General features: G+C 40.9%; 3 protein-coding genes across 3 annotated transcripts; all 3 read right to left on the bottom strand.

The window, feature by feature from the left end:
• Positions 1-1,004: 1,004 nt before the first annotated feature.
• On the bottom strand, positions 1,005-8,011 carry lztr1 (leucine-zipper-like transcription regulator 1). Its single transcript, XM_047592647.1, has 19 exons — positions 7,402-8,011; positions 7,244-7,306; positions 7,103-7,159; positions 6,935-7,014; positions 6,716-6,824; positions 6,363-6,446; positions 6,222-6,279; positions 5,973-6,112; positions 5,686-5,887; positions 5,166-5,276; positions 4,961-5,053; positions 4,744-4,839; positions 3,974-4,163; positions 3,706-3,875; positions 3,289-3,572; positions 3,008-3,157; positions 2,475-2,580; positions 2,300-2,380; positions 1,005-1,866 (listed from the first exon to the last, which is right to left on the bottom strand). Exons 1-19 carry the CDS (start codon positions 7,551-7,553, stop codon positions 1,750-1,752), a joined length of 2,343 nt encoding a protein of 780 aa, XP_047448603.1. The 5' UTR covers positions 7,554-8,011; the 3' UTR covers positions 1,005-1,749.
• Positions 8,012-9,291: 1,280 nt separating this feature from the next.
• On the bottom strand, positions 9,292-16,344 carry gal3st1a (galactose-3-O-sulfotransferase 1a). Its single transcript, XM_047590780.1, has 3 exons — positions 16,002-16,344; positions 12,261-12,411; positions 9,292-12,153 (listed from the first exon to the last, which is right to left on the bottom strand). The coding sequence occupies exons 2-3, from the start codon at positions 12,386-12,388 to the stop codon at positions 11,004-11,006; spliced, it is 1,278 nt and encodes a 425-aa protein (XP_047446736.1). The 5' UTR covers positions 12,389-12,411; positions 16,002-16,344; the 3' UTR covers positions 9,292-11,003.
• A 1,565-nt stretch (positions 16,345-17,909) lies between these two features.
• pes (pescadillo) lies at positions 17,910-25,223 on the bottom strand. Its single transcript, XM_047593049.1, has 15 exons — positions 25,056-25,223; positions 24,781-24,860; positions 23,527-23,680; positions 23,173-23,282; positions 22,793-22,964; positions 22,604-22,693; positions 22,274-22,390; positions 22,091-22,168; positions 21,415-21,504; positions 19,926-20,056; positions 19,644-19,769; positions 19,100-19,284; positions 18,797-18,951; positions 18,547-18,714; positions 17,910-18,293 (listed from the first exon to the last, which is right to left on the bottom strand). The coding sequence occupies exons 1-15, from the start codon at positions 25,077-25,079 to the stop codon at positions 18,219-18,221; spliced, it is 1,755 nt and encodes a 584-aa protein (XP_047449005.1). The 5' UTR covers positions 25,080-25,223; the 3' UTR covers positions 17,910-18,218.
• Positions 25,224-25,380: the final 157 nt, after the last annotated feature.

Here is a 25,380-nt window from a genome sequence, read left to right as displayed (position 1 = left end):
TCCAAAAGACTGTGGATTCCTCTGTGGGTCTTTACAGATTTTGTAGGACAACTCCCGGTTCACAGAAAACCCAGTCTCCCATCCAGCGTCTTAGCATTTAGGTCAAACGTTTCCCATAAAAGAATGTTTAAACATGTTACATTTTCCATCTTATTCGTGTCTTTTTTATATTTTTAATGACGTGTTGGAAATATTGTAAAGATGCACGTATTTGAAAAAATAACCTGTAAGACGATGCAGCCTTTCAGAAAAATTGTCAAACTTAATTTACTTTTATTCGTTTGCATTAATTAAAACCTTTGCAAAAACTTGCAGAAGCTAAAGGAATTCATTGTCTGACCTTATCATCCATGGATCTGTGGAAACCGAAACCCCCCTGAAGGACAGAGCTAATTTGATGAAAGGTCAAGGATTAACCTTCGGCTCTTTCTCATGGCGTATGAATTACAGCGGCTTTAGCTAACAGTTGCGGCCTATGTAAGAATATGAAATTTGCACTAGTATTCATGATGAAAGGATCTCCACAGATGGCCTGAATAATCCACTGCAATTGTAAACATTTTGGGGGGAAAAAAGCTCAATCAGATATTTAACAATGCGGAATTAAAAAGTTATTTAAAAGCAGGGATGGCGACTACACCACTGAAGGGGTCAGTCACTCTACGGTGGATTTAATGCAGACAGACACAATTTATATCTGCTCTTTTCTTGGGCGGTCGCAGCATTTAGAGGTAGATATGTGTGACAACACAAACTGATCTCCAGTGCAACATCTGACGATAGAGCAAAAACATCAAGATAGGATTTCAGCAGAACATTCGCTCAAATTTTGCCACGTTTTATTGTGCACTCACAGACTGCCAAGATGGTTGTGCAGAAACCATAACAATAACTACGAGACGCACACTGGGATCACAAAGAAAAATGTTTGTATGGGTTTCAGCCTCCACTGGTTGTGCATTTCACAGGAGGCACTACAGTTCAAAATGTGGAACCACACAAGCTCAATTTGTAGGAGAAGGTTTATTAAGGCTTTAAATATGTGAAACCCACATGGTTAAATATTTAACAACAGCATACTGATGTCACAAACACATTTCTAAATTGCACGGACAAAGAGAGTGTCTGTTAGTAATGGTATAAGGTGATTAGTATAACAATGACAACACAGACACAGACATACGTTCTTATTATTTTCATATGACGCTTTGGATTCAGGACATTTAACCTTGTGTCACAGCTGAGAATAATACAAGTGGTGAATACAGACTTGGATGAGTAAATGATCAGTTTAATGGTACACTTTGATTATGTGATTCTGAGAGATTACTGAGAGCAGATCCGAGCTGAGCTGAAAACACACATGTATGAAATCTACACACGCATACAGTAAATTACAAAAATTCAAAAGTAAATAATGAGAAGATAAACCTTGCAAAAAGTAGATTTCTGTACAAAATAAATAAATGACCAACAAAACAATTAAAAAAAAAAAAAAAAGGGATTTATGCGTCATTTAACTATTCTAATAAGCTACTGTTGGATCAGGTTCCTTCATTGATTTCTCTCCTCACCGAGATGCAGAGAGGAAAAACAAGTTGATGCAGCATGGATCAAAGGCATCTACTGTATGGGGCTGGAGACATGCAAGGTCCAACAAAAAAAATACTGCATGTTTGAGAAGAGGGAATGACTAGAAGTAGGTGCAGCACAGATTTATGGCTTCTGTGAGAGGAGGAAAGAGTCTTCCTAAATATCGGAGCCCATCTCAGCACACTGTTTGTCTGATATGTGCGTAGCTAGAGACTCAATGATGTCCAACAACAGCAGCTGGCTGAGAGACCGCAGGTTGGGGAGCTTGGATACCTTTGGGAGGGGAGTAGAAAATAAAATGAAAAAATGAGCCAGAACAAAAGACAGAACAATGAGTCAATTAGATTAAAAATAGGGAATAAGAAGCACTTGGTTGCCCATGCACGAAAAATGAAGATAACACAAAGAAGCTTAACGGAAATACTGACAGCAGAGCTAACACTCAAAGTGAAAATTGAGTTCTTCGTAGCTTCTTTGGATAACAAACAATAATCAGAGTGCCACTTTGACCCTCAACGTTACATGACGAGCTGCTTGTACAGCCGGCCAGGCTGTAAACAGTCTTCTCTCTACGTAGAAGATGGAGGGTGATCCACTAGGAGGCCAAAGGTGTCAGCCTCCCGCAAAGAAGACAGGACTAGAGGGTTAGCTCAGCTGCACTGAGTGGGCAGCAAACCCCGAAGGCTCCAGATACAAGCCCACCCACCTTGATGAACTGGTGGACAATAATGTGTAGGCAGTGCTTCTTCATGTCCAGAGCCTGGGTCTTATCTGCAGCCTCCAGGATCTGTGAAGACATGATTAATGGAAAACATTCTGCAACTAAGAGACAGGACTGGCCATTTAGGTCACTGCTGCCCCCTGGGTGAAAACATAAATACCTGCAAGACATTCTCCACAGTGACATTCATCTCCAGATTCTGCTTGCAGTACGCCTGCAGCCTGTTATTGGAAAACCCATAGTAATATGGTGCAGCAAACAGATAGCTGTTTAGAAAGAGTCAAGGAAATGAAAAACTCCGGTTCAACTCTTTGCTATTTCTGTGAAAAGCAAAGCTTTGCAAACCACACTACTTTTACATGTTTATCTTAAATAAAACTATTTATATGGTACATTTATATCTCTTATAAGACATTTAGAGGGATTTCTAAACGACATAAGCTGCTTAAACCAATAGTTCTTTCTTTGTGAGGCGGCAGCTCCATCACTCTTTCGTTCTTACTGTACTAAAGTAATTGATGTTTCTCCATAGGACAGCATAGTCTGCATATTTGTCAGGATGTCAGGCTGTTTTGTTTGAGAATACTCCACCATAACTCCTGTGTTTACAAAGCTTGTCCGTTTCTGTTGTTACAGCAGGCTCTGCCTACTACTAAGTCTGTGAATTGGTATCAAGCACTTTGAGAAGGATACAGGGAATCCTCTGGAGGCATGTTGACATCGCCATAGTAGATGTAACGCAGCATGGACTCAAAGGCCTGTTTACTTGGGACCATCTCACCGATGGAAATATTCACCTGACCGTCCTCAGGCATGAAGGAGCGGAACATGGCCTCGAAGTAACTGAGGAATACAAGCACCGGTCACGTCACATGTAAACACATCTACAGGAGGCGACTTCTAAGCACAGTCCACAGAAGAAGAAGAAGAAGAAGAAGCAGATATTCAAAGCATGAAGTCTGCGCAGTCTCTACCTGGACCGGGCTGCCAGTATGGCTTTATGTGCAGGCCGTGGGTGACCGTCTAACAGCAGAATGATGTCGCAGAACTCCAGGCCGCCTCCCTCCAGGTACGCCTTCATGTCCTGCACCAGGGAGGTCCCAATATCCACCGGCTGGTCCGAGTACAACCTGGGAGGAGGCTGCTGCTTTCGGCGCACTATCTCCACTATGAGTGGGGTGGAAAGTCGCTCAAACTCTTTCGTCATGATCACCTGGTTAAAGTGCGACTCCTTCACCACAAAATTGAGACAGTGTTCCTGAAGAAAGAAATCATTTTGAGCTATTAGTGTCAAAATGAAAAGACAAATTCCCTTTACTCTGCGTATCTGTTCGCTGAGTGGAATGAAGACTCTGGACTTCAGCCACTGGAGGTCAGTAGAAACCTTCTACCTTGAGCTGGTCCAGCTGCAGCTTGTTGGCATTTTCACAAACGCTGAGAACGTTCTGCAGGTCGACAGAAGCCTCGATGTACTGCACGCACAGCTGCTCCAGACGGGAAAGCTTAAAACTCAGCGCCAGTTTGTACACGTCCATTATTAGGAGAACGTCCTGGACATGACCTGTGAAGACAGACATGGACAGAAACAAATAACAGGTTTTTCTCTAATCGGAGTAACGGCAGCTACCACCACACCACGACAACTATGAGCACAGTTACCTCTGCGAGGGTACTGGATCTTGTCCGTGTAGAGGAATTGCATTAAGACTTCAAAAGGTTGGGCCTCTGCTTCCCTGATGGATACCTCCAGCAGCGGCTGTGTGCTCGATGGCCTATTGCCTGCTGGGATATCCCTCGGGCCTCCAGCTGCTCCCTCATCACTCTCCTCACCGCTCTCCTGCTTCGTCTTCTGCAAGACAACAAATTACACAACACTTCAATCATTAACCGTTCCAGCCCTACATGCAAACCTCTTCTGTTACAATTGTTTATATAAGTATGTACTCCCTCATGTGTGCACATCTATTGCATTAAAAAGCACCAGCACCTTGTTGTTGTAGCTTTTCCACCACAGAATGATTGACTGAGTTTCATGAACAAGTTATTTGCAAAAGCAAATAAACTGATACTGTAACCTCTCTAATTTTTCGAGTATTTGCTCAATGAATACACAATATAGAAATAATAACACAATCTTTTCTTTAACATTAACAGTACAGTATGTGATAGTGGAGCACAGCTGCGTCCTCCCTTAACTGGAACATTTATTCTGGACTGATATTCGAATGGTGACACTGGTGGTTTTACCGATACAACGTTAGTTCTGTGATTCAACGATTTTCCCTTCATGACAATTCTGTGTTGTCTTGGTGTCCGGTGACTGTTGCCTCTGTCTGATTTGTCATTAACAAGTTCAACATATAAATATCAAGTGACAACACTAATAGTCTCGTGTTGTCTCAGAGGTCCACATGCTGCATTGCTCGGACCTGTCGCTGCCTATCCCGAGCCTGCAGGATTTTCTTCCGCAACCACTGACATCTTGCAGTCACTATGGCAATATGCCCCCAGACTCTCTCCTCCCTCTGTAAACAACAAAACAAGGAGCGGAAAAAAACAGGTGAATGATGTACAAGTCAGCGCGTAATTTGAATCAGCGGCTTAGATGCGTTGCAGCAGTTTCACACACAGACACGAGAGACCCACCTCGCCCAGAATGAACTCCACGTCACAGAACTGACGGTTCTCCCACAGTTTGCCGTAGTCCTCGTGGAGAGTGCACTTTGGGTAGCATGAGAACTGGAAGAGTAACATTTCAACAAACGTGTTTGATTTTCTCTTTCGCCAGGGAAGGGTTTTGAACACATAATCATGTTTGTATCGTTAAGAAATCAATTAGCTTGGTGCTAACCTGGAATCTGTACATCTCTCCACTGCGGACGTTGTTGTCGACTGTTCCTCCAAAGATGTACATGGCATCTTGAATCACAGCGGCAGCATGGAAGAGTCTCCCACTGGGCATCTGAGGGGACAAAGACAGAGGAACCTAGTGTAAGGACAGTATTCAAAAGCACTGCTTAAAATCCGTAGGAATCACTAACACATGTGTTAAAAGGAAGGCTATTAAAGAGCGCCACACTAATGACATGACCAAGTCGTAAAAATATCCAGAAAATCTGATGATCATATGAATCTGGCTGAATCAGAAGTTCAATAATAATAATGCAAAAGGCAGAATTTTCACTGAAATGTTGAATTGAATTGAGTTTACAATTACAGAAAACAAGGAAAAGCCCAGGCGGAGTGGAAAAGTACAGGGCCATTGCGTCCTTGTTCAATAATTCACCTTCCTGACAAAACATATTTGCGTTATCATTCATCCACCACCATATCTATTGGCACAGTTCGCTGTACATTTATTTGGTCAATACCTCACTATCCAGGCTGGGCTGGATCACCTCCCAGGTCTGAGAGTCCACATCATAACAGTGCAGCTCATTGGGCAGAGTGTTGTCGGCAGCCCCTCCAAATACATACAGGTGCCGATCGAAGGCGACCATCGTGTGTCCGTAGCGTCTCTGGGGAGGCGGCGGGGAGCCCCGCAGTAAATGTTCGGTTGGGATACGCGTCCACCTGAAAAGACGGACTAATGAGTTCCATGTGCTTGTGACTAGTTAATACAGGGTGTGTAACTAAGTTAAAGATAACGGTCGCTCACATGTGGCCTTTGAACTCAAACTGAAAGAGGTTATTGGTAATCTTGGCTCCACTCTGACCAGAAAACACAAACATCTTGTCCCGGCATACGGCCACGGGGAAGTTGCAGCATGAAGGGGGAATCTCACCACTCTGATCGATCTGATGAACACAAGAGGAGAAATGAAGACATCAGCAGAAATGAAATGTTTTCAGTGTGATTAACTTTTAATGGTCTTTGCTTTAAAATATGGACACTAATTAAACTAGCCTCTTCCCAGCAGGCGTGTTCTCGATCCTGCAGGCTGATGGTCCACATGTCATTCAGCCTATAAACAGGAAGATAAATATCATTCACGATTATGTGTAAAAGTCAATATGTGTGACATGTGAAAAACATTATTAAGCGTACCTGGCATTTCCATCATAGCCAGCAAATATCCACAGTTTGTCATTGTAGACTGTTGCCCCGTGAGCAGATCTGGCCACTGGCAAACTAAGACAGAGACAAACGGCAGGGCGGATAAATATTTGTACAGATTTTATAAACCCAAACAATCAAAAGTAACATTTAAAAGTAGTGCATGTGATTGTCCCAGATAAGACAAAATAAAATACTGTGTATTTTTTAAATGTTTTTACTTGTTTCCTAAAGTTCTAAGCAAACACAACTAAATCAGTGTAATGTGTATTTCTGAATGAACCGATATCAAATCTATCCAAAGACATGCAACAACGGTAAGAAAAATAAATACAGTAATATACCTTCCCTCCACTTTCCACTCAGTCCACTGTCCCGTGGCAAACTTGTACTCAAAGAGGTCATTTTTGTTTTTGAGGTTTGAATTAGAGTAGATGTCTCCAGTGTAGCCCCCTGAAATTAACCAGTCAACCGTTATAGCAAAACCACCAGAGTCTGAAAACAATTGAATGAATAATATATATATATATTTTTTTTTTGAATAAAATAAGGTTTAAAGTTACCAAAAACAAACATGCTGCTGCCGTAGACCACAGCGGAGTGGTGATATCTGGGAGCAGGCGGCGTTCCAGTGGTGAAAGCTCTGTACAACATGTGACAAACTGTAGTTAAATCACAGTTTACAATCTATCTGTACATCACATATGTCTACACACTATACATATGCTCACCGACACCATGAGCAGTCCTTCACATCAAAGCGGAGTAAGTCATTCAGCATGTTTTTCCTGCGGGATGACACACATGTGTGACCAACCTGTACGCAGCGTAAAAAGAAAATTGCCCCACAATGTGTCTTAGCAAGCACTCACCCATTGTCTCCCCCAAACACGTAAATAGCATCCCTGTAAGCCACAACTGTGTGCTTGCTGCGCCTGTGAGGAGCCACACGAAGTGCACGGTGAATACAAGTCAGTGAACATTGAGGTGAAGTGGAGATGCTGCTGCTCCTCATCTGTCAACATGTTACCTGGCACCAACAAACTCATCACACGGAGGGAGTCTTCTCCAGCGATGGACGGTCTCAAACGGGCCAAAGTTGAGAGTCAAATACTCCACGCTGTCGGAGCAGCTGTGGTCGAAGTCAACACTCGGTGCCACTTTAGTAGATTTGCAGGACATTTTGCCAAGTCATCCGGATGAATCAGGTCTCAGGGCCACTCATCTGTGGGGACGTCCTCAGCTGACAACATCGTTCACGACAGTCATCCAGCCACTACCAGAGAGATAACCACGCCGACACCGCTAATTTAATGCGACATTTGTATAATATCCGCCGGGTTAACTTACAGCCAGGACTCTTTCGGCTAACAGTTAGCCTGCTAGCAATGCTAAAAAAAAACCTACTAGCTACGTTTGAGCTAAAGCTACACTGCGAAACAAGCAACAGCTACAAAAAGTTAAAGGATAGTTGCTAACATTGCTCTAACATGCGCGATTAAAAGCGTTAAACTCTTTCGCTAGTGTGACAACTAAGTGAGCGTAGCAAGGCATTAGCCACATAAGCTAAACTAGCACAACAAGAGTGGTGCTGCTGTCATCACAGAGCACGGACGCCCCCGCGAGCACTTCACTTCCTGTAATGTAAAATAAACCAGGCAGTGCCAGAGGATGCAATGCACCTTAACCCTCTTATTTATTCCATGTAAACGGTGTACAAAATAATAGTTTGACATAATTACACGAAGTAATAAAGAAAGTTATCGCCTTATTCCGAGCTTCTGTCTCCAAAGGCAACTCCAAGTAAATTATCCATTATCCAAAAAAAAAATGAAATCACACCCCAGATTTATCCCCCCCCCCCCAAAAAAAATTGTTTTAAACTTCATTTGAAATCACAACAAACAGCAAACACAAAAAAGGAGCAATATAATAAAGTATTTACTGCATTATAACTTAGTTAGTTTGTACTGCTGTAACATTTGAATTTCCCCAGTGGGAATCAATAAAGTACTATCTTATCTTATCTTACTGAATTGCCCCATACTTATATGTCGTTATTTTATGATTAGTATAAATTATTTTTTATACTCCATTCAGATGTTTACAATTTTTATGACGTATTTTTTATTTATGAAGAATTATTCCCTTTACCTTTTCCCTTTTAAAATTATATAAATTGCAAGCCTTTTAACTGTAAGATGTATTTAAGTAAATATTAATGATATGTGCAGTAAACGTTACATGACACATGAATAAAGGGTCATAAGCATACTCCAGTGGAGGATAGTCCAGTGTTGTTCTTATCAGTTGCTTTCATTGGTATGAAGATAAAGCAGACATTTTGTTTGTGCATGCATGCATGTGCATTCTGTCACCATCTGTAGCATGGTTTATTGATTAAGTCACTATAAATGTCTGGACTTCCGTGATTATGGGAGCAAACTTTCTGACCTTTTTTTCCCTTAAGTGTTTACTGAGCTCACAAATACCTTAACAGACAAATACTGACCTTCATAGACCACTATCCATTATTTCCTTTTCTAAATGTTGAAATGTAGCTTTCGTTACTGCTGACTGTACTTTTGCAGTGTTCACGACTGTAGACAAATCATATTTGCATTTTGACGTCATGGTAAGAACAGCAGTTCACAAATCGCTGCTAACACTACTAGTCTTCTTTTCCTGTTGTAACATGTCAGTATATCTGCAGTGAGAAAGGTTTATTATTATAATTATTAGTAGCAAAATCTCCATGTAGAATAATTGCTCCTATGTATACTGTGAATTGTGTATCTGTACAATATCAACATATTGATATACTTGAAGTGATATAATTAACACAAATATATATTTCCTTGTATTCAAATAATGAGAACATGTTAAGATTAGGTGGAAAAAATACAAAATCTCAGCCTTGTTGATTTTTTTATTTTTTATTTTCACAGGATTTTCTAACACTGATCAACAAAAGAAATACTTTAATGGGTCAGTGAGGGACTGCTGTCACTTTGGTATATTAACTGAAACCCAAACTAACATTTAACAAGCCAATCTTCTCACATTATTCGTTCGCACTGCAGTTTAACTTAGCTCAATATTTCAGCAAGTAATATTCTTTATCTTATTCAAAGATGTTGTGAGGTTCAATACATTCGTACACAAAAAGTCAATAACAGTCCTGTTACTCATTACACATGTGGTAACAGGGATGAAATACTCAGTCACAGACTACGTACAGTATTTCATTTTCCCTTTACATTGAGAGTATAAAGATTATCATATTTTGCTTGTGGCAGTGGGGAATTGTATGGAGGACAAAATCAGCGAATTAATAAAATATGAACAGAATCAGTTAAGAGATACAAAACAAAATATCAAATGTGCAGCATAACAGAATAAATTGTTATATTGGTGAATGGACACAAAGCACTGATGTCTCACAGCAAGAAGGTCTAGGTTTGAATCTGACTGGGGCCTTCCTGTGAGGAGTTTGCATGTTCCCCTGTGTCTCCGGGTACTCCGGCTTCCTCACACCATCCAAAGACGTGCTCGTTAGGTTAACTTGTGTTTCTTAATTCTACCTAGGTGTGAATGCTTGTCTGTCTCTCTGTGTTAGCCCTGTGATAGACTGGAGACATGTCCAGGGTGTACCCTGCCTTTTGCTAGATCACAGATGGAATAGGCTCCAATGGTTACAAAACAAGTACTGAGAGAGCAATGTGGTGTGTTGACAAGTAAAAAATAATAAATGCATTTCTCAATTTAATTTCTCTTGTTACTGCAGATACTTTTTAGGGTGTGGCTCACTATGCAAGTGCAACAACAAAATTAACCCATCAACAAACTTGGCAAAAGAGCAGGTGAGATTACATGTAATTAAGAGTAATAGTATAATATTATGGTTTTTGATTGCATAGAACCACAGATGCTTTTTTTAGTTATTGATTTCTTTGAATATTATTTGCCAGACATTTTCCATGAAACAGAATAATGTGAATAATAATGTTATTAACCAAATCTGTGTTTTACTGTTTATCTGGTCCATATTTGCTCATATGTATGTGTCTTTTTTTTTTTCTTTTTTAATTCTTTTGTTATCACAGCTAATTTTGTCCTCCATAAATTGTAAAGTTGCATCTAATACTTACATTCAGTATTTTCACAACTATTTGCACAAGTCTCATAGAATTTAAACATTTTGTGGAACGGACACCAGAAAGTTTGATATCATTTTCATGTGATGTACTTTTTTTCCCCCCCATGTCTTCAAAAAGCGGCAGACTTTGGCAGTGATGACAACAAAGGCTCCGCATTCAATCACAGGGCGTAGAAAGTTATTCTTAGACGTCATTTTTCACTCAACCACTCCATTAGAACCAGCTGAGAGTAAGGGAATTGCAATGCTTGACCCACAAACAGAGAACAATACTAAGTCAACTGGTTCAGTATTTGTAGATTGTGAGGTCAGCAAGTTTTTTTTTTCTTAAGCACCCTTCAGATACATTAGAGTGCACAATCAACACATACTGCAAACAACTGAATCTGGACCACTCAACAAAGCGAGACAGAAAATGAAACACAGACAAAGTCCTTCAGAGTTGAATTGGCAACTCTTGCCCACACACCTAATCACAAGTGAATGATATCACGAACATGCCCCCACAGCTTGGTGATCCAGAGGTTCACCCCGAGCTCAGTTAGATACTGAATCTCTGGCATCAACATCTTGCGGCACAATTTCTCATTAGCTTGGTCCACATTCTTCTTCAAGTTATAACCCATGATAGACTTCTCTCCCAAGGGCTGCCAGGGCTGCATGTCCGTCTCTTGGATGCTGCCAGGCTCCACAGCTCGACCCCCCTCAATGCAGATAGATGCCATCTGTTCGTTCCTCCTCCTGAGCTCTGCCACGTCCTCAGCCATACGCTGCCGTCCATATGCGTCCACTTTCTTCCAAAAAGTTTGGTTGCAATGCTGGTATAGCTTCCAGTCAATAGCGTTCCACTCAAGGGCCCTGGCCCGCAGCTCGGGGGTAAGTTTAGACACGGTGGATCCCTTCCGAGCGTTGAGCTTGAAGAAGAGCAAGTCATCCATCTCCCAGCAGAGGGCCTCCTTGAGGAGGATGAGTGATTCTTCAAAGTGTTCCACCAACATGACCAGCTGAAAACGGTCAGTGATGGACTTGATTCCTTCTTCTACCCGTGGGTCATCCAGCTCCAGAGTGTTGTCGTGTCCAAAGTCGAAGAAGAGCAGATTCTTGAGGTAGAAAGAGTTGAATCCCTCCGGGTCAAAGTACTTATGGGGGTCAAGTAGGAACTCAGACAGCTTGTCATCACCTGGTATCTTCCAGGTAAAAGGCACCAGCCGGCCAAAGTAGTGGAAGGATGACTCAAAAAGTTCTGCAGGGTCCCGCAGAATAGTGATATAGGCTGTGTCCATAGGGAGCAACTTGTCGATTTCAGGTGCATTGAAACGCAAGTGATTACAGATAATATTGAAGCACATTCCAGGTCTGTAATCTTTGACTTGAGAACGCTGGAAAAGAGCTGGATACAAGAAGTCATTCCTGCTGTCGGGGAAGGCAAATTTCAGCTGGTGTTTCTCTCCAAAGCGGAAAAGAATATTGAGGAAGGTACTGCTGGCTGTTTTATGGGTTTTCATGAACATAACGTCCACTTTAGGAGCGCACATTTGGCTGGTGTTGTTCTGTGAAATGTTGGTGATTGGTTTGGGGTGCAGCTGAGACGGGAGGTGAGCGCAGGAGTACGGTACCGGTACACTGCAAAGTGGAAAACAAGATGAGGACACGTGTTCTGAAACTTCATATATTGAATATTTTGCATGACGGTCACTGTGGGACACGTTTGAACCGGAGTCACGTCTTACTCAGGAAAATCGAAGTGGATCTGTGGGCTGGAGAGACAGTAAACGAGGATCATGCAGCTGGTCAGGACAGTGCCCAGGACCAGGCCTTTGCACATGGACCTCCGCTGCCTCCTTTGTATCCCAGTCATGGTCCAGCTGAGTCTAAGATTACCTTAAAAACAGAGGAGAAACATTTTCATCATCATCATTTCCATAGACAGCACCAATGTGGTTTTCATGTCCTTTGTGCTAGTTCAGCACACCCCTTTTCCTCTTTATTTTCAAGCTACTAGAAAGCCAATACCTCTACTATGATACCATTGTAACTGTAAAATGACTTCGTAGATTACAATCTTTGTAATCTTAGAAACAAAAACACGAAAACCAATTCAAGCAATTCACTACAATAGCTGAAGTGGTGTTGGTTGATTTCGAGGATGACAGTGGTATCTCTTAGCCGCAGACCTTTCATGTGACCGGTTGCTTGAATAAAACAAGAAACTGAATCTCTAATGGCAGACTTTTTTAATTTCTGTCCAGGAGGGGGAAATAACTCATGACAGACTTTTCCAGAAAACCTACATCATTTGGCAGTCTACCTCATAAACATTTAAAACTCAGGGTGTAGTTAACATTGTATGATGAGCCACAAAATAGCACACCTGACAAATGAAATGACCGACCCCGTGTTTCTCAGCTGGCCCACAAAATAAATAATGCACTACCGTGGAAAGGGATACTGTGTTCCCCCTGTAGACTGTGTGTAAGGCGAGCCACTTGCTGACTCGGCTACAGTACGTAAGTAATGGAGTAACCTTCTCCACCTGGAGTTTAGAGCTTTATGTGACCCGATGCAACCCCAACGCAGATCAGGGGATGATATAAGATATAAGATAAAGAGAGTATTTGTTAACAGCTTTTTGTGTATTTCTATTTAAAAGAAAAAAAATGTTAACAGCCTGTGTTGCCTTTTAGTCATTTAGGCTGGAGGACTTGTAATTACAGGGTTGAACCACTTCCCCTAATTAAATGGACCAAAACAGCAATTTGAAAGTCCACTACTACTTTAGAAAACATACGTCGTCAGCAAAACGAGCGTCAAAAGTAAAAGTACTGTAGTATATTATCTTATTGTTTTTCTCTTCTGTCCCTTTCCTGTGTTTGTGAAGTGTGTATGAAGTTTAAAGGTCAACAGGTTATTTACCAGATGCCAGCTCGTAAAAACTAACTAGACGTAAGGTGATAAGTTTTGTTTGTGAATAGCCATCATATATAAGGTGACTGTGAGAGCTGAACGAGAGAGAGGATTCAACGATTGGCCAGAAGCTCTCTTAGATTTGGCAAGAGTTTTTGATATTGTTCTTTCTTGTAATAAATCTTTTTAAATACAAGATAAGACCTGTCAGCGGTGAACACTTTCTTCAGCACATCAATATACAACAGTACTCTGCAATAAAAATGGCACCTTTGTACTGTTCATTTATTTGATTTAAGTGACAAAAGTGTAGCTAGTTTTTAAAGAAAAGTGGGGTCATGAGGTGAATCATCGACAAAGAAAAGTAAGAAAAAAAATCTAAAATTAATAATAACTATTTTTTTTATTACAGACTTGTTTTTGTTTTGTTTCTTGCATGTGTGCAATAATAGATTTCACCCTCTTTGACTGTCAAAAAGATGATTATGTTACTGCATTAACCTTTGATTAACAAATTGTGCTTTTTACACTCGCTGATCTACCTTTGTCAGGAGAAATATCCCATCAGAGGTTCTTCTGATGGCAGAGAGGAAGCTCCACAATGGCCCTTTCATAGAGCCCTGACAAAGAGGAGAAATGGCTCTTTTAGCTGTGTTTGCAGTTTTCTGCAACGCTTCGATGATAAGCCTGAATCTAAAATGTTAATTGTGGTCTGCTTTTCATACAAAACTAAGGCAGAGTCATTCATGCAGACATGGAAGTTTAAGACTTCGACACCAGGCCGGATTCAAATCCAAAACTATAAATCTAAAAATGAATCATAAATTGCAGAAAATGACAGCGTACTTTAGACTGGAAACATGCACAATGTCTGCTTGGTCTTATATAAATTCTTCATTTCAAATTTCTATGTCTTTCTCAGTAGTTGAAAACGCAATAATACTGAGCAATATTCCCTCATCTAACAATAAAGAAGTTGAAAACCCACTTAGTTTACAAAGATGCTGTCTACTGATTTTAAAGACATTTAGTTGCATTCATCAAAACATATTTTGAAAGTCAGATGTGATTTATTGTTATGTCAACACTGATATGGGGATTTATGATCAGTCAAAAAAATAAAAACGCCTCACCAGAGAATAATGGGTTGTTTGCTTTGATTTACCTTTCCAGAGACAGCATCAGTGTGGAAAGTGAGTCAGAAACTTGGCTTCCAAACACTGTTGGCACAGTGTTCATCTGCACCTCGGAAGCAGTGGCATGTTACAGGCAATTTAGTGCTGTCACAACAGGCACTCCCTGGTGGTGGTAAACAACCTGCCAATCTGCAGCAACGGCGTCTCCGACTGCCACCGCTATTATACTATCAGTGGACTGACCAATAAAACGCAACTTGTTAATCACAGGTTAATGCAGTAACATAATCATCTTTGTTGACGGTCAAAGAAGGTGAAATCTATTATTTCACACATGCAAGAAACAAAACAAAAACAAGTCTGTAATAAAAAAAAAAAAGTTATTATTATTAATTTCTGATGTTTTTTCTTGCTTTTCTTTGCCCACGATCATGACCACAATCAAACTACTGAAGTGTATGTTACGTCTTTAATAACTAGCTACACTTTTGTCACTTAAATCAAATGAATGAACAGTACAAAGGTGCCATTTTTATTGCAGAGTACTTTTACTTTTGGCCCTCGTTTTGCTGACGACGTACGATGTACGATGTAAGTAGTAGTGGACTCTCAAATTGTTGTTTTGGTCCATTTAATTAGGGGAAGTGGTTCAACCCTCTAACTACCAGTTCTCCAGTCTAAATGAGTAAAAGACAACAAAAGCTGTTAACATTTTTTTTTCTTTTAAATAGAAATACACAAAAGCTGTTAACAAATACTGTCTTTGTCTTATATCTTATATCATGCCTTGATCTGTGTTTGGGTTGCATCAGGTCACATAAAGCTCTAAACTCCAGGTGGCAAAGGTTACTCCATTACATATGTACTGCATCTGAGTCAGCAAGTGGCTCCTGGAGAAGTCTATAGGAATAAAATCCTGAGATCCCAGACTCCAGACAAATCCAGACAAATAAAAAGCTTATGTTTTAATGCTAGCTGACACTATTGTTTATATTTGTTTTTCCCTAGGAGAGTGGGAGAGATATGAACTTCTATTTTTTTTGTTCATGTCTATAAAAACATAATTTCCTCCATTATCTTGACTGTTAACCCGTTTACTTAACATTAGAGCTGAATAATGGCAATGCTACAGCTAACATTTGTCCTGAAAATGTTTACCCTGAGCTTTGCATGGCCCCACACAAAAGAATCTTCCGGTACAATAAACAGCTCAGACTAACATTGTTTTGAGAATAAATATTAAGAGCAAACAAAGAAAGATTTCATTTGCAAATTATGTTCAACACATTTCCTTGCCAGCATGGTGATGGTAAGTATAACGACACACGTGTAATAATCCTGTTTCCTGAGGCTGTAACAATAAAAGTTAACACTACAAAGCATAATTTCTGAGAAAATACATTTTCGAAAGATTAGAGAAATAGTTCTTACCCACAGCATAAATCCAAACAGAAACTAGTGGAAGTGTTGTTTTCCCAGCAGCATTTTATCCATCCACTGCCAGATAACTACCACAACTTCATCTCCCTCCCACTGACTTTCTCATTTCTGATCTCGGTTCGCACATAGCAAAGCATAGTACTCCTCTTAACACATGTCCGGTGCCACTGAGCTCATTCATCTGGTTCTCCTCTCCTCTTTCTCTCCTGCCTGTCTGCCCGTACACCTGATGCCTTCCGGGCTCCGTGCTGCTTCCCCCTCAACTTCCAGTCCCAAAACTGATATCGCCGAATCGAGCGCTGCAGGGAGGCTCATCTAGCCACCTGTGACGTCAGGCTTTATGTCAGGGGACATGCACTTGTCAGTGAGTGTAAAGGAGGAGGGGAGGGAGGGAGAGAGGGCGGGAGAGAGGGAGAGGGAGGAGAGAAGCTGTATAGTCCCCACTCTGTGTCTACATACAGAGGGCTTTTGAGTGGGGACACTGGAGTCTGAGCTGCAAGCTGATAGGAGAGAAACACCATAAAAAGAACAAATGCAGAAACCCAAAGGCACAAAGGCTTTAATTGTACCAGTCGATCAAGACTGCTCTGTGTATGTGCTGTTTGAAATGCCCGTTGGACAAGATGTGTGTATGCATGTGCTGTGAGGACTGTGAAGCTGCCTTACAAGCCATCAATATTTTACATGTGGGAGGACAAAAAAAAAAGTTGCAGGCTAAAGTAGGCAGCATCTTACACTTGTGAAGCTGCCATTCTCGAGTAACACAGACATTTGTGTAGACAATGAAATAAACTTTCCGCCACGGGTGAAGAGTATATTTGGATCTGTGCGCCAGGATGTCACCATATGTGGCCTCAGTGCCTCATCCAACACACGTGAGCGACGTCTTCGCTCAGCACCGATCCGCACAACGCCTGATTCCTGGAAGGCGCACTGGATCTGTTCTGCTCATCCCACACTTGTCAGGCTCGGGCACGACACTGTTGCCTTTGTTCAGCGGGGAGTGGCCTTGCCTACAGACATTCAGAGTGCCAGGCTGAGACCTGAACTGGGTGGGCACGCGTGGAATGCAGATCTGGGGGCAGAGGAAGGGGTGAGGCCTGGCCTCAGAAGGCATCTTCGATGCCCAGCGATTACAAGAAAAAGAGATCAATGTCCAGTCAGTGTTGATGCCAGTTGTAGTCAACTGAAGTAATATTTTGTCACGTGCTGTATTGACATTGCAAGTTTTCATTATCCTTAGTTGACCTGTTCTATCAAGAATGGCTCCTATAAATAACCATTGATAACGTGAGTCACATTGTTTGACGAGAACACAAAGATAAACCAAAACTTTAAAAACATTATGCATACAAGGCGCCATGTAAATGTCAATGCAAATGTCTTGAGAAAACTCTTTGTTCTTGGTCATGTAACGCTACCCTAGCCTGTAGCTATTACGCTGCCGGCCAAATGTAGCATATATAGCATTACGCCATGGAAATAACTCACTTATCTGCCCTCTTGGTACATCCTGGTACCTTTATGTTTCTAATTATCTTTATGGATGAGGAGGAGTGGCCCAGCACACCGCTGTCCAAGACAGACAAACAGATATCGACTGCCTTGGTGGTGGCAAGCACATGCTGAAATTCATGGCAGCAGAATGAGTGAGTCTCTGTTCGCCCCATGTTGACCCATAAGGCTGCATCCTGTTTCTAGGCTAACACAGCGGCAGCCTTGAGCTGTTTACGCTAGATTCCTTCTGTCTGCACGAGTCAGCTGCAATACTGCAAAGAGCCTGCTTGTCCATGACATCCACTGCACTCTATAGGCAACTTTAATTTGAAATACAAGCACGCAGTGGATTTAGAGCAGCACCTACAGGCTGAAAATAACACAAGATGACGAGAACCAGGCTTAATATGCAACAGTTTTACTTGAAAACACAGTTTTAAGTACAGATTTTAAAATAAAGTGGAAGATGACTTGATGTAGAATAATGTATCTAATGTAGAATAGCAGAGCATGGTACATACAGATATAATTATGACATCACACTTACTTTTACATCAATAATTACACATCCTGCATTTCAGTTCAAAATAATGTAGCAGTAAATGCACCCAAACTATGGTGCAAGGAACTCACACAAAGAGCTCTTTAACACACTGACAGATTTCATCCAATGTCAACCTCATAACACATAAAGTCTGTCTGAAGAATGAGTTACTTTCTGGTCTTTTTCTTCTTTTCTTTCTCAGCATCGTCATGAGCTTTCCTCTTAGCAGCGAGCTTGTTAGCCTGTAAGAAGAGAACAAGTGCAGTCAATGAATAGATACTCAACACCAGTCGCACAGGCATTTTTGAGGTTAATGAACTTGGGGGATTTGCACGCTCTGCACACAGCAGCTGCACAATACTACCAAACATTCTTGGTCCCTGATAAGGCACCAAGTATTGATTATAGATGGTTCAGTGTTAAAAAATGTGTCACCTTTTCACACTCTTATCTACATGAGAATTCCTCCTCGAGCAACAGCAAAATCAAACGCACCTCTCTGACTTTTCTTTTCTTTCCGAACATGATTTTGTCGTAGAGGTACTTTTCCTTCTTCTTCATCATCATGATGGCCAGACGTTTCTCCTCGGCTTTCTCCTCCTGTTCCAGACGTTCTGGATTTTCCACCTTCACTTTTCCAGGTGTGACTTTGACCTGCAGTGACTGACGGGACGAGAGACGAGTCGTTAACGATTACACGCGTTCACAAAACTGCGAGATGACACAAATGACAAATAACTCTTACCTTTCCCTGGGATCTTTGCTCTTCCATCTTTTTAAGACTCTTCTCTTCCTCCACATCGTCTTCCTCTTCTTCGTCCTCCTCCTCCTCCTCGCCTTCCTCCTCGTCGTCTTCTTCTTCTTCCTCCTCCTCGTCTTCCTCTTCCTCTTCTTCATTAGCTATGGCAGAAGAAAAATATATAAAATGCTAAATCCTTATGTGTGACTTGTGTTTGGGATAAAGATTTCTAGGGACTAATTTAACATTGTTAAAACTAAAAAAAAAGGCGCAGTGTGAACAAAGAAGTATCAGTGAAATGCTCTGTACCAGATTTTTCTCCACGCTGTAAGGCCATGATCTTCAGTTTCTCAGGGGGCACGTAGTCACCTTCCTTCTCCTCCACAAATGGAGACAGGTGAGGGGGCAGAGTCACCCCAAGGAAATAGTCCTCCACGGGCAAGAGCATTTTGGCATTGACACAATCATACACCCACTGAGGCTGGATGTAATACCTGAAACAGCCAGAATATGAAAATGGGCTTAAGACACTTATTATACGACTGTACATTTTTTTCTGTTTGTTAAATGAAACCATGACAGTGTGATCTTTCTCTGTTTTGTGACATATTTTCCCCCTTATGATAGAGAACAGAGCAAATAGATTCAAACATGATAAAGAACAGTGCTGCTTTCAGGCGAAGAAAGAGTCCTCTGAAAGGAGGCATTGTATGGGATATGGTAATGTCCAAAGAGCACAACCAGCAGACATCCTGTTGTCAAATACACTTTACATCAAGTTAGATGTATAAGAAAAGTGAATTCTTCATGATTAAATTGCACGTAAATGTTAAAAAGGGCAACATTTCTTCACCTGTTGATGTGCTGTTTGTCGATGTTAGGTCTGTCGACGATATGATGTGTGATTGTCTCGTCCGTCACATCGTATGTGCTACCAATGCAAACAGACTTGTCCCAGGACACTTCACCACCAAAACACCTGGAAGGCAGCGGAAATACACACAAGTTTGATGTGGAAGTTGTTTCTAAATGCCTTGTGGCTTTCACTGCAGCTTGTCCAGGTTTGTTTTTAAGATTTACCGTGACCTGGGAAACTGAGAAACACTAACACAGACATGCGGCTTCTCTTACGAACCTGATGACAAAGGCCAGCGACTCTCTGGGCGCCTCTCTGTTGATGAAGAACTTGAGCCCCTCAAAAATCTTTTTCTGGGCTTCTTGCAGTTTCAGCTCCTTTTCTCTGGCCTCCAACTTCTCTATGTCCTCCTGAAAATGAATATTTATGATTTGTTTTTATTAGTTAGAATCGTGGCATTTAAAATGTAATGAATTTAAAGTTTTCATGGACAGCTCTCTTTCAAAGACACTATAATGGTGGCAACAATCACTGAAGGGTGAATTCTGTCAATTATTGTTCAGCTGTTGGTGGATTAGAGCACACTACACAGGATTTAATATGGAGGAAAAAAAAACAAGACTCCCAGAAGAAAAACATCTCAAAATAACAAACCTGGTCCAACACCAGGTTTGTGGTGTTTGGGTACTAAGGTCACCTCCACAATTAATATATCTAATTGCATGCATCTCATTGGCCTTCGTAGAAATACAAAGTCACAGTCTGTAGTTTAACTCTAAAGATAACTCTTCAGGAAAGAAAAACAATGGTCACGGTCATGTGTTTACTATATTTCGATCTATGCAAATTATAACCAGATTAACATCCACTTTTACACTAGTGTGTAAGAGCACATTAAAATTACCTCAAATACAAGGACACAAGTATTAAATAAAAATTATGGTCACTTCAGCCAAGACCTGCAAACATTTAAAAACCCACTGGAACTTAATTTATTACTAAAGAGTTCTTTTAATGCATTTAACTGCTAAAATATTAATAAGCTGTTAAGCAACATCTAGTGGCGAGGCAGCAGATTGCAACCAAGTTGCCTTTACAAGTTGCCTTTTGTTTAACGTTTTTGGATACACTATAACCTGGATGACGAGAACCTTCACAGACAAATCAGTCAATGGGAAATAAAAACAAGACAACAAACTAGAGCCAGTGTTAAGTTTGTCCGTTGTGAACTATTATACAAACGTTAGTAGTTAATGGAAGTTAATGGAAGTTAATGGAAAGGGACCTGCTACTTGTGTAGATATGAAGGGCTCTAAGGTAAGTCTTAAAGTGAAGACTCAAAGACGACAACACTGAACGCTCCTTAATCTACACCCTTTAATCTTTCCTCAGTTGAACTAGAGGCTGGGTTTCATAGTTCCAATGAAACCTAACCTAACCTTTCTAGATTCCTGGAAAGGTCCCTGTTGAGAACTTGTGTCAATAGTTCATAACTTCAAACCAGTTGGGCAAAACAAGCTTCCCAGGGTGAGAAACCTCTTGTCCATAGCAACCAAACATAAAGCTGTAAATCCCCAGTCTCACATCTTCAAAAGCTTCGACTCCAAAATGTGTGACACAAAATGTGTTTGCCTCCAGAGACCAATTAGTTCAACTGTTGTTCTTCTGTATGTTTGGATAATAATTGTCACAATGACAATGTTTAATTCTCTGCATTAAAACACGTAAGATGAATGAAATAATATCATTTGTGAGCTGCTTTTCTTACCCCTTCAACCGGAAACTGGTCGAGCTGAGCCTCCTCCTCTTCTGCAGAAGAAACCACCCGGGCCAGGCTGGCACTCAGAGCCGACAGTTTCTGCACGGCCACAAATCACAGGAACAAACTCGTCAGTGTTTGCAGACACATCATTAAACTGAATAACCAGAAAAGGGTGAGGTCTATAAATGTCACAGTTGCACCTATACCCATCCCCCCTTTGTATTGTATCTTTACAGACAAGGGAAAGGGTATCACCCATTAGCTCAACATCCCCAAAACCAAAAGTCATGACAGTTGTGACACAGCTGGACAGATGCCGGGAAATGAGAGCTGGAACTTCTCATTCTAGCTCTCTTGTAATTATATTTTCCATGTCTCGTGTGCAATGTTGTGCAATGCTGTTAATATCTCACTGGAGAGATGTGTATTTGAGGTTCCTGCTTTCTACCCAGAACAACTGAGGCGAGTGGATATAAAATTCCAAAGCGTGTGTTTATCCTGATTTCTTGTTACAAAGCACAGAGTGTGATATGAGTATCATAAACAATATCCTTGTCTAACCTCCTTGTTAACCTCAGTGTTGCTGTGTGATAAAAAAGCCGTGTGATAATCCAATCATAAAGGTTATATACTAAGAAGCAATGTCCGGCCATAGAAACTGCTAAAAATAGAAAAGACTCACCTCTAAGTAGCTTTCTGAATTCATAGCGTAGTCATCCTCATTCTCTCCCTCTAGTTCTGACGCCGCTTTAATCTCCAGCTACAAAGAAATGAAATAAATATAGCATAAGTGTGTAATCAAGTCATAAATCAATGACTACTGTAACTACAGGGAAAGGCCTTTGTGGTTATTTTTTAACAATACCTTTGGTGGGTAGAGCAAGTTGAGGGAATGGTACAGTCTGAAGTTGACAAACCCCAGGAGAGTTGTGTACAGCTCTGTGAAAGTTGCCATTACTCTGTAGTCAACATCTGTTGGGTGCTGAAAGTGCAACAAACTTACGTTCAACAAAGTTTGAATGGTAAACTCAATATACATATGAAAAATTCATAGCAAAGTAACAACTAGTTTTAGTTGTTTCAACTTTGCTTATTCACTTGATGTGTGAACATTCAGAGCAATCCCATAGTAATAAAGACAGACGATATTAATAGCATAGTCACTACGGACTGCATTTCATCAACCTGCACTTACATCATGGGAGAACTGATAAGGCACCAGCCATGTAATGAGCTGCCCCATCACCTCGGCTTGATAATATATTCCCTTGATGGAGATGAAAACCTGTCGGGAACAGACAAATGTTCAGGGCATTATAAAACACAGATCAATCTACGCATATGACGACCCCATGACCACCCTCGCTGTTTTGACAACTTGTACCTTTCGGAGAGAACGAGATGCAATGACGTAGTTCATCCACTCAATAGTGAGGCGTCTGCACAGCTGGATTGTCTGCACGTGGCATTTTCCTGTTCGGGCAAAGGTGGAGAAGAGGAAGCACATGCAGAGGGAGTCGTCGATATCACGGAGGGCATCAATGAAGGTTGGGTACCTGGCACAACAGCAAAGCCAATGAAGCAATACAATATGATAAAAATTTTATTTTCCTCTTATCTTAAAAAGATAAAAACTGTTTGGGAAGATGTGGAAAACGTGTGACATGCTATCATTTTTATAAAGAGCATCTCCCAGGACGTCCTTTCAGATAAAACTGTCATTGGCGTTGACTACTGTTGGTGTGTGGAGAACAACTCCCTTACCTTTCTTTGATGATGTGGTCCAATTTATAGGTCGGCTTGTTCTCTTTCAGCCTTTGCACTGCAGACCACTCTGTTTTACCATATGCTTTTTTAAGTCTGCGTACAAATATCTGTTAAAATAAAGCACAATATGCTTTTATTCATCTGTTACAGCATTAGTGAAGATAATTTCAGTAAAATACGATCAGAAAGATATTGTTAAAGAGGGAACAATTTTACACAATTTAATTGATAGAAATGCCTGATCTAAATCGTGTTTTGTAAAGGGGATACCAGCTTATTAATAAATGGGAATGAACTATTTAAAACAACTTTCCTAAAGAGACAACTGATTTAGGCTACTATTTAAAATACCTTGTAGTCTCTGAACTTGGCGACAATTGGCTCGTGGAGCAGAAAGCGGATGTCTTTGAGCAGGTAGAAGGTCCTCGGGGCTGTGGAGCCCTTGTTCACCTTCTTCTTGTGCTTTGGCTCATGGGGATAGATGCCTTTAAGGATGCACAGTCGCCTGAAAATCAGAGATGGCCAGAAATAATTTGTTTACAACATGGTTGTTTTCTAAGCGGCCTTGTCAGCTGGACACCAACAAAAAAAATCTCAATATTTTCTGAGCTTAGGAGCAGATACAGGAGTTGAGAAGTGCAGTCTGGAAACTAACAACAGACTTCTGATACTTAATGTTCTTATTTAATACCAAAAGATAACTATTGACTGATTCATTACAACACAAAAGATGAAATAAAACATCTAATTATATATTAACAATAAATTAAGACTGTTTACTGAACTTACAGTATATTAATGTGAGTGCCTTTATTTTTGAGCTACTAAACTCACTGTTTCAATCTTTACACTCCACTTGGAAAAAATTAAGTGTTTAGAATAGAATAGAAAAATACTTTATTCATCCCCTGGGGGAAATTCGAGTGTCCAGTAGCTTGTACACAAACATACACAGACATCAACGAACACACCAACAAAATCAACAGTGCAAAAGGAGAAGGAAGACTGGAAATATGTATAAGACTAAATAACATGTAAAACCATGTACAGTTGACCAATTTACAATTTTACAAGTGAGTATTTAAGCATTATTTAAGCATAAACAGCGGCGTCTGATGGCTGTGGGGACAACCTGCTGAATCTCTCAGTCCTGCAGCGTAGTGAGAGAAATCTCCCACTATTGCTGCTTCACTGCCCTTCCAGGATGTCATGAAGGGGGTGTCTGATGTTGTCCAGGATGGACTGCACTGTGTCGCATGTGCGCCTCTCAACAACAGTCAATAGGTTTAATTAGGGGAACTGTGTGGAGAGGCAGCAGTTTGCGTTTTACTACATTAGGGCGTGAATGGAATCGACAAAATAAAAGGGATATCTCTTAGTTTGCTTCAAATAATCCAGAGTATAGTCACCAACGTGACCAAGATCTGAATGGTTCAGACATAACTTTAGACCACAGCCATGTGTGTAGACGTTGTTATGGTCTAAAGTTATAGTAGATGTGTGTACAACCGTATGACACACATCGTAAACACGTTGTGATTTAATAATATGCACCAGATGCAAGACTGGAATTATATCACAACTAGTCCCGTGACGTTAAGTTACCTGAAGTCTGGGAGGCTCAGCTGCAACTTCTTGCGAGCTCGGTTTCTGGTGATGTAGTTGGTGGCAGAACCCCGCTCAAACTATAAAACAACAACAGACCATCAGATTACACAAACCGTCAAGTTATCAAAAGTTAAGTTATCAACTTCACATCCTAATCTGCTCCCAGTAGCTGGTGAGGAAAAACAAACTTTAGCTAGCTCCGTTAGCTACCTATACAGCCAGTCTGATGTCGGTATTAACGTGTCTTATATTAGCGAAACGTCAACTCCTACCTTTTTCTTTTGAATGCCTCCCATTTACGAACTATTTGTGAAACTCCACAGGAGCTTAGAAAAATCAAATTGTCTACAAATTGAGTCGCAGTATAGCAGTACACAACACACAGAGCCGACGCACGTGTCGTTTGACATGCGCAGAGGAGGCGGTGCGAGCTGCAGCCGGGACCCAAGGGTTGGCCGATTCTTCGCCTGCACGGAAAAGACAGGCGGATAAACAGAGATTATTGCGTCGTATTTCTCATTAAACACTGTCATTTTCCTGTTTATTAATATACATGCCATGAGGTACACAGTGTGGCGTTAAGCTACATTAGCTTTT

This window comes from Mugil cephalus, chromosome 8 (assembly GCF_022458985.1).
Source record: "Mugil cephalus isolate CIBA_MC_2020 chromosome 8, CIBA_Mcephalus_1.1, whole genome shotgun sequence".
NCBI lineage: Eukaryota > Metazoa > Chordata > Actinopteri > Mugiliformes > Mugilidae > Mugil > Mugil cephalus.
The sequence above is the reverse complement of the archived record's forward strand: the minus strand, read 5'-3'. Positions and strand labels throughout refer to the sequence as shown.

Bases quoted from the DNA above. Each gene is read 5' to 3' on its own strand.
- lztr1 (XM_047592647.1), bottom strand. From the start codon at position 7,553: ATGTCCTGCAAATCTACTAAAGTGGCACCGAGTGTTGACTTCGACCAC. The intron at 7,307-7,401 runs GTAACATGTTGA...GGCTCCTCACAG, and splicing joins GATGAGTTTGTTGGTGCCAG to GCGCAGCAAGCACACAGTTG. The intron at 4,164-4,743 runs GTCCGAGCAATG...GTTGTCTTGCAG, and splicing joins CTCGGGATAGGCAGCGACAG to AAGACGAAGCAGGAGAGCGG.
- gal3st1a (XM_047590780.1), bottom strand. From the start codon at position 12,388: ATGACTGGGATACAAAGGAGGCAGCGGAGGTCCATGTGCAAAGGCCTG. The intron at 12,154-12,260 runs GTAAGACGTGAC...TCCACTTTGCAG, and splicing joins ATCCACTTCGATTTTCCTGA to TGTACCGGTACCGTACTCCT.
- pes (XM_047593049.1), bottom strand. From the start codon at position 25,079: ATGGGAGGCATTCAAAAGAAAAAG. The intron at 22,169-22,273 runs GTATTGTTAAAA...ATTTCTTTGTAG, and splicing joins ACTTGCTCTACCCACCAAAG to CTGGAGATTAAAGCGGCGTC. The intron at 19,770-19,925 runs GTTCGTAAGAGA...GCTGCCTTCCAG, and splicing joins TCGCTGGCCTTTGTCATCAG to GTGTTTTGGTGGTGAAGTGT.